This window comes from Trachymyrmex septentrionalis, unplaced genomic scaffold (genome assembly GCF_001594115.1).
Source record: "Trachymyrmex septentrionalis isolate Tsep2-gDNA-1 unplaced genomic scaffold, Tsep1.0 scaffold29, whole genome shotgun sequence".
Lineage (NCBI taxonomy): Eukaryota > Metazoa > Arthropoda > Insecta > Hymenoptera > Formicidae > Trachymyrmex > Trachymyrmex septentrionalis.
Genome location: NW_017305451.1, coordinates 216,932 through 225,449, shown reverse-complemented (window position 1 = coordinate 225,449; position 8,518 = coordinate 216,932). Strand labels below are relative to the sequence as shown.

Sequence of the window (8,518 nt, the reverse complement as noted above, 5' to 3'; positions counted from 1 at the left end):
TAAATTATTCGCAGTACATGTATCATTTTCTTCTGATCAAATAAATTGATTATTCTACTTATTTCTATTTTTCAAATTATCAAATATAAGTTTTTGGTCTGAAATTTCAAGTCTACGTTTTGCTATCTTGTCTGAAATTTGATCAAATACTAATTTTAATTTGTTTTTCACGTAATTGTTTATCTAAAACAGATTATTTTAATTTTTATCAGCAATCTATTAATAATAATAATATTAAATTATGTACATATATATATATATATATATATATATATAGAATAATAATTTATTCTTGCATGATAACCATTTTATGTATAATATCTTTGAATAAAAAGATTTCTATGTATAGTATTGAGGTAATTAAAACATAATATTATTCAATATTCATAGATAGAATATATAAAGAAAAAGATCCTTAACAATAAAAAATTGAACATATAACTCTAGAAGAAATCAATAATTTTACCTTTTTAAGATACACCGTGTGATCAAGGAATATATGGGGAATATCATTAATAAATTTTGTTTCTGTATATTCTAGAAGATATGCCACTACTTTTCTCACCTGAAATAGATTATTTTGATGTTTGATATAAATAATGAATGATTTTATTCTATATATAAAAATATTTTTAACGCATCATAGTTTATGTATTTAATATAATTGCAATAGTAATTTAATATTATTGCTACAAAAGATACATGAAATAAAATTAAAGAAATAAAATTAATAATAGAATATTAAAATAATTTAAAATGATGATAAAATTATAATTTACCTCTTCAAGTTGTTCCCAAGAATGTATATGGTTAATAATAATAGTAAATGCTGCAATAGTACTAACTTCCCTATAAAATAAGATATCTTTAATTAATACGTATAACATTTATTATATTTATAATAGAGAGAAAATGTATGTTTATCAAGAAAATAATATTACTTTGGTTTTATTTTTTCATAATTTTCTTTTATGTATTCAAGTATTGTTCTTTCTTTTGCATATTTTGTAACAAGGTACAAGAAACGTTTAACACGTTTTTTGGCTAGCATATTTACATCCTCACATTCATTTCCAGATTTACAATCTTCCGATGTATTAATTGTTAGATTCAAATAATTGTGAACAACATAAGAAGATCTACTGCAAGATGCAAATTCCATTATCGCGTTATCATTAGATTTTTTCCATGTATTGTACAGTAACCACCAAGTGCCGTTATCAAATTCGGACTCCATAAGACCATTACAAAATGTCCAGCTTTTCCACCATGATAAAATTCTATATTTCCAGAAAATATAACAATCAGAATTTTTTTTATGCTTTCGTATCTTGAGCAAATACTTTTACAGTTAAATAGTTTGAAAGAAATGTATAATACGAGAAATTGTAAAATATATTACCTATGTCCATCAGGATTGAGAAGATGATGATATATATGAAAACTGGCATTATTTAGACATTGGGATACGCCGAGAGTACATGCCCATCTTGCAGCTTCTTGTCTTAAGGATTTAGTAAAGTCATCATCATCAAAATTTTCTAGATATCCGATATTATTAAGGAGATTGCTTAAAATATATTTCATTTGTATCTAAAAGTTTTTAAATAATATACATTTATAATATACATTTTTTATATTTATTCAATGCTTCTTATAAAGAAAGATGAATGTAAATAACCACACGCTTATCTTTCTTTACATCTTTCTCTTATTTTCTTTTAAAAAGTACGAATACAGTACAATTTCAAATCTTGTTTTATATTTTTTAAATACATATATATTTTGTATATATCTTATACTGTATAACTAATATTGTATTATTTTACAACAATTTTACTCGTTTTTAATGTATTTTTTGCCTGCTGAACACGTATCATTTTTTAAATTAAACTATCACGTCACAGTTTTGAGAAAAATGACATCAAGGAGGCAAAAACTGACAATTTTAAGTGCCTTTATGATGTTAAAACATGAGTAACAACTTTTTTCTAAATTTCGCGTTAATGCTACACGAAAATGTCACCTTCGATTAATTAAACGCATTTTGTTTCGTCTTAGCATGAATTTTCCTTTATGAGAGATATCAATAAATTAAATCATTAAAAATAGTTATTTTTTATCTAATACATAATAAATTTTATTCTATCTTAATACTGTATTATATGGAAAGTAAATGCTTTTATACTTGTACTTATATATATAATTGCAGTAGCTTTTGATGTGTTTTTGAGGCTTGAGCCTTAAAATATCAAAGTATCAAGAGTGCTTGGGGTTGCAATTTGAAAAATGAAAAAAATTAAGTTTTAACAAGTGCATTTGTGCAATTTTGTAAAATATTGTTGACTAATCGATAAAAAGCGACTGTCATTATCAATATACGTATGTACTTGGTACATTAGTATATTTTTTAGTAGTAACAGTACAGTAATAACGTTACAATTTTTTATGCCTGTAACAATAACGTTAAGGATGGAGAAATAGCTTTTAAAAAATAACTTATTACTATTACGCATTACTTTTCAAAAGTGACTTTCCGATACAAAGAAGAAATTGGTAAACTTTTATTTTCGAGCTTGTACTAAATGCCAAACTAATACGTATATATACGTACATATGTATTTTAAATAAACTTATTTAAAATTAGAAATATATCCCGACTATGGTAATATTTTTTGCAACAATTTTTCTTTACAAGTTTTAAGATTTTTAAATAAATTTAGGGCTTATTAATATTTGATTCTTTGTATTGAAAGTCCGAAAATAAATTGGCACTCAGTCATATTTCTGAGATAAATTTTCTTAATGTATTGTATAATCTAATTAATATTAAATCAAAAGATATGAAATTGACAAAATACATATATTTTCAAATACACTATATACTTCATAAACAAAAATTTATATCAAAACAAACTAAAATGCGATTTAAAGTTAAAAGTTGATACTTATGGCATGGGTAGCATGGCATTAAAAAATTAAAAAAAAATGGGCAATATGTTAATATTTTTATGTACAAAATAATAAAGGAAATCATATTATATGTAAAAGAAATAGTATAATTTTATTTAAAAAAATGGCTATAACCTTAATTCATATAATTATAAAAAACTATTTTTTTTTAAATTAATTTTATTATTATTTGTATTCACTTCAAATCACGAAACTTTTATCTAAAACATTTTTGCTTATCCTATATGTATATAACATTTTTTGAGATTTGCTTGAAAATAATTTAATTAAAAACGATCTTTTATATAAATTAAAAATGTATACATTCTTTTTTTTTACAATATATATCATTATAATATACTATTATATATAATATATATATATATATACCTTGACATCTAGACTTTCTGGAAATAAAAAAAAGGTCGACAGATATTCAAGAGCTTTGAACATAGGGTACCATGCTACATAATCTGTTTCTTGTGGTAGATATTGCGAGAGTTCAAAAAATACGGACATTTCAAGTTGTCCTCTTATCAGGAAATAAAAAGCATCATCGATAATTTGAGCACGATTAAGAACATGTATTTTTTTAAAGTAGTAACGCAAATAATTTGCAATGTTTCGCCAATTGTCAGTTTCATAATTAACCCGATAATATCCTATTATATAAATAAAAAATATTTTGAAAAGTAAATGTAAATATAAATTTAATAAATATACTAAATTTTGTTAAAAATATTACCAATTTGTTCTACATTGATTATTATCCATTGAAAATCGAAATCAAATTGAAGATCAGCATACGGTTTGTATTTATGGATTGGCCTTAGCCATACAATATCAGAATTTTGATTTATTTCAGAATTGTGTAGCAATATAATTTTTGTCACAGGTATCCATGGCAGTTTTTCCTCCCATGATTTATAATTTTCCACCGAAATCGTCGCTAAATTAGGATCTACTTTTGTCACTTTTAGCACAGGATAATTTTGTGGTGGATAAATCCAATGATCTATCATCTCTAATACATCAAACCTACCCGGTAAACAATTTTTCATATACTTATAACTATATACAGGGTATATTTGTTTCAAAACAAATTATCATAGACAGATAGAGCGGATTAACGAGTCGAAATGTCCTGTATTATTTTGCAATTTTCGCAACAATTAACGAGATATTAATTTCTGAACATCGCTGAATAGCAGTTTATTGCCAAATACATGTGCGATGAGACTGTAGGTCTGCCCACCGTTGTAGATATGCGGGGAGTTATTTATTTAATTTATTACAAGGTAACAAGAGGCCTTGGCAACGCATAAGCGACAAAAGAAAACACATACTCGCGCTGGATGGTCGTAACATGCCATCATCACTTGCATTTGGAGGTAAATCGAACGGATGCGTGCTTATTTGGCGACTTTTAGGAATTAATAACCTCATTAATTATTGCGATAATTGCAAAATGACACAAAGCTTTTCATTCAACTCAGTTCAGTCAACCTGAGAGATGATGCGGTCATTCTCGGACATTGTATAAATAATTATACATAATTATATAAAATTATATATAAAATATGTATATAATTATACTTAGCCGGTCTGTGGCACGTGGGAGGAAATATACGTGAAAGTCTTAAAAGTAGATATTAGCTGAAATAACTTCTGTTACTCGTGTAAATAAAACATACACCAGAAAGAGTTAATATAGTACAATTACAATTACGCGCGCGCACACGCACACGCACACAAATATATTTTATATATTATATGTACATATATCCGTGGACAAGAACTCATGTCCTGTTCTACTACAAAAATTGTATATGTAAATCTTATATGCCCAATACAGTATAAATCATTATTTCAGCAATATTACAGCAAAATTTCAAATGTTGAATTAAAATATTAAAGCTTCCATACTGTATATATAAATCGAAATAACTCATACATATGTACGTAATTATACATAATTAAACATCTATAAAAATAATATGTAAATAGATACTTTATATATAATTATATAAATTTATATATAAATTATATAAATTAGAATATGTATAACCATGTATAAAAATGTGTAGAAATTGTTATGTATATTTATATAATATATACAATAAATACATAATAAAAAATTTATGTTTAAGTATATATAAGCATAAAAGTCATTACATATGAAATTCTATATAATTATATTATGAATTATACATAATTATATATATTTGTATATAATTTTACATGATTATATGTAATTATATATGAAATATTGTTTACCGGGAATAGTTTAGTTTAGAGTAATATAGCACATGCTGCAGAGCGTCCCAAAAATAATCGAGTTTTACCACGCTAAACAAGAAAAAACAAAACATATAAAATGATAAAAGGTATTATTTTAATTATCGAAAAGGATTCATATATTATATATAATTTGTTTTATATCAAACCTAGTTTGCGTATAATATGAATGCACTGCAGCTGACGAAGCGAGCCAAAATTTATCGGCATTTTTCATGCTAAGCAAGAAAAATATATTATAATTAAAATATTATGAGATTTAGATGGATATAGGATCAAGTTAATTAAGAGAAAATATAAGAAACTAATAATAAGGATAGAATATATAGTGAATTCATCCCAGTTTTTTCATCTCTTTCTATTCAACTATCACAATATGAAAAGGGAAGGAGAAGATGATTAGTCGTTTTTCTCTCTTGTTTTTGTTGACCGTATTTGATAATATAGTGTTTAGATACAAACGGCATGTCTTTAGTTGTTTTCAAACTTTTTGTTGAATAGGTCTTATAAATAATACTTTTTATTGTATAAAAAAATTCAGCACTAATTACATGGAAAATTAAGTTCCAATGAAATGAGTTAATTTTCATATAATATTGAAGCTTATGGTATAATAAACAAAATATGTTATAGACATAAATTTTACATATAATTAGTGTAGATTTTTTTATACATTAAAGAAATACTATTTACAATAAGGTCCGTTTAACAAAACACGACATAACTTTTTATTTTTTATATAGATTAATCATACTGAAGGAGACTAAAATTGGTAAGTCCTCTTTTTATGAGTAAAAAAATATAAAATTATATCAAATGCGTAAAAGAAAAAAAAATGGCGAAAAAAGAAGATAAATAATAAAAAATAAAAAAATGATAACAATTGTTTAGGTAGAAAATAATGTTATGAAATGGTACTTAAAAAAGGAAGTAGAGAGAGATATCAAACATATGTTAGCAAAATATAGAAGTTGGGAAATAATTATAGTTATTTGTAATTATGAGTTACAATTAGTTGTCAGTATACCTTTTACTTAAGACAGCGATATTGCATTTCTTCTTGCTAGATTGCTAGTTGGACATTTAACATTTTGCCACCGTATTTGGCATATGCGATGCTGGCATTATCAACACCGCAGCTAATACAGTGCAATGGCAAGATGCTTATCCAGCTAGTAATTCAGTAAAAAAAAGCAACAGCTTTAACTTAGTTTTTTTTTTCTAGCTGTAACTTAACTTAGTTACATTTTTTTTAGTAACTAATAATTAATTTGAGTTACTTTCACAGTTACTTTACACATTTTAAACTTATTTGTCAATTTAATGTAATTGATTAGAATTTGAACAGTTGTATTATACTGCCACTACTGCGTAGAAGACAAATACTTTAGAAGACAATAATTTAATTTTACTTATTGTTAATATTCACTGATTCTTTATCTTTTGTAAATAAGCGAATTATCACTATACGAATATCACGTTAATAGTAGCGTCTTTACAATTTAATCCTGATACTTATTGTCTACTGGTTCTTTGATACTCTAAAGGGCCGTTTACAATAAAAATAATGTGGTGCAATAAGTTATACGCAACCATAAATATTGACCAATTACAATTGAATATAAGAAACATAATCGATTATGATATCAATTTCTTAGAGCTGACTGCTTATTACTTTCATCATAGATGATCTATAAATCAAATGAATATCGTAAGGTAGTAACACATAAGAAAAAAACGAAGCGGCTAAGTACGTAAAGTTATTGTCTTATATTTTCTACTATGATTAGCAAATTCACAATTCATATCTTAGAAATCTTATGTTTTTCTATGAATTTCTAATTTAATATTTTCTATTAATATTTTCTATCTTTTAAATAAAATTATATAACATATATATTATATATAAAAACGTATATTATATTATGTATTATGTATAAAAACGTAAATTAATCTTTTTTTTTCATTGGTCCTAATAGTATTAAAATGTTACTTATATTGTTCTGTAATGATAACAGAAAAGTAACTCAAAAGTTACACTTTGAATAATGTAATTCATTACTTTTTAGAGTCGGTAATTTGTAACAATAAGTAGTTACTTCTTGAAATAAAAAAAACATAACTATAATTATTTTTACAAAGTAACTTTTTCGACCTTGATCAAAAGATATTTAAAAAAAAAATAAAAATAACAAACAAATTTTTTTAACAAAAACAATTTTATAAATTCTAATAAATTAAATATAATAAAAAAGAGAAAATATTTTTGAAAAAGATGTCTTCAAAACAAACACTAAAGAATAAAAATAGAAAAAAATTTATTGATAAAGAAAAAGAGTATTATTTTTATCGAACTAAACAATTTAATTATAAATGAAAAATAACATGAAAGAGAAATAAAGAAAATACTTTATGATTTATTTATTTTACGAATATTGTTTCTTATATTTATTACGTTTGATTTTTTAATCCTTATTTTAATCTATTGATTACAATACTTACTGTATATTTAGGAACTTTTTCATAGCTTTAGCAAACAATTCATTGGAAACTGCACGTTGTAACATACGTAATAGAGCAGGTCCTATGGCAATACACGTACATAATGAAAAAAGTAATTATTTAATATAAGAAAACCTATTTAATATAAGAGGCCTTCAGCCTCCTAATAATGAATTTGATCTTGACATTTGTTCTCAAAGAATTTTCTCATGGTCTTGAGAAGTGATCTTGAGAAGGTTTAAAAAGATTAAAAAGTTATTAATCAACAACATTGAGTGTATATGATACACATTTTAAGGATTTATTTTATTCCTTTATAGAGTGAATTCAAGCAGCAAACAAATTTTTATTACATGTATTATACATGTATAGAGTATCCATACTGCTAGAGTTTTATAATTCTTTAAATTTCCGAATATGATGCCCTTTCTTGTTAGTAAAATTAATCTCCTGTAAAAATAAGTCTTTATATTGAAGTCTTTATATCAAATTGATATTTGACAAACTTTTAGTTTAAAATAAGGAATAGCTTAAGCAGTACTTCATTGTTCAAACTTGAGTTCTTGTACAAATTATACAGATGTAGACTTCATTAAACAGTGGGTGGTATAGGATAGATTTTTTGCTTCGTGTTGTAAAATGTAGGGTAAGATCGCCTAAGAATACGCACTTATTCTTTTAAATTGTATTATTTACAGCATCACTGTTTTTCACGGGCTAAAGTTTTCAAGTGCATACTTTTAAGCCATTACATTTTTATTTTTGA

General features: G+C 24.6%; 1 protein-coding gene across 1 annotated transcript in view; it reads right to left on the bottom strand.

Moving 5' to 3' along the window:
* Positions 1–770: 770 nt before the first annotated feature.
* The window catches only part of LOC108749377 (aminopeptidase N-like), a gene marked incomplete at its 3' end in the record, with an annotated part of 11,204 nt that continues 3,456 nt past the window's right edge, over positions 771–8,518 (bottom strand). Inside the window, 8 exon segments of the mRNA XM_018488024.1 lie at positions 771–849; positions 942–1,280; positions 1,403–1,593; positions 3,181–3,267; positions 3,269–3,320; positions 3,512–3,614; positions 3,698–4,023; positions 5,409–5,424. Coding sequence (XP_018343526.1) covers positions 771–849; positions 942–1,280; positions 1,403–1,593; positions 3,181–3,267; positions 3,269–3,320; positions 3,512–3,614; positions 3,698–4,023; positions 5,409–5,424 — 1,193 coding nt within the window.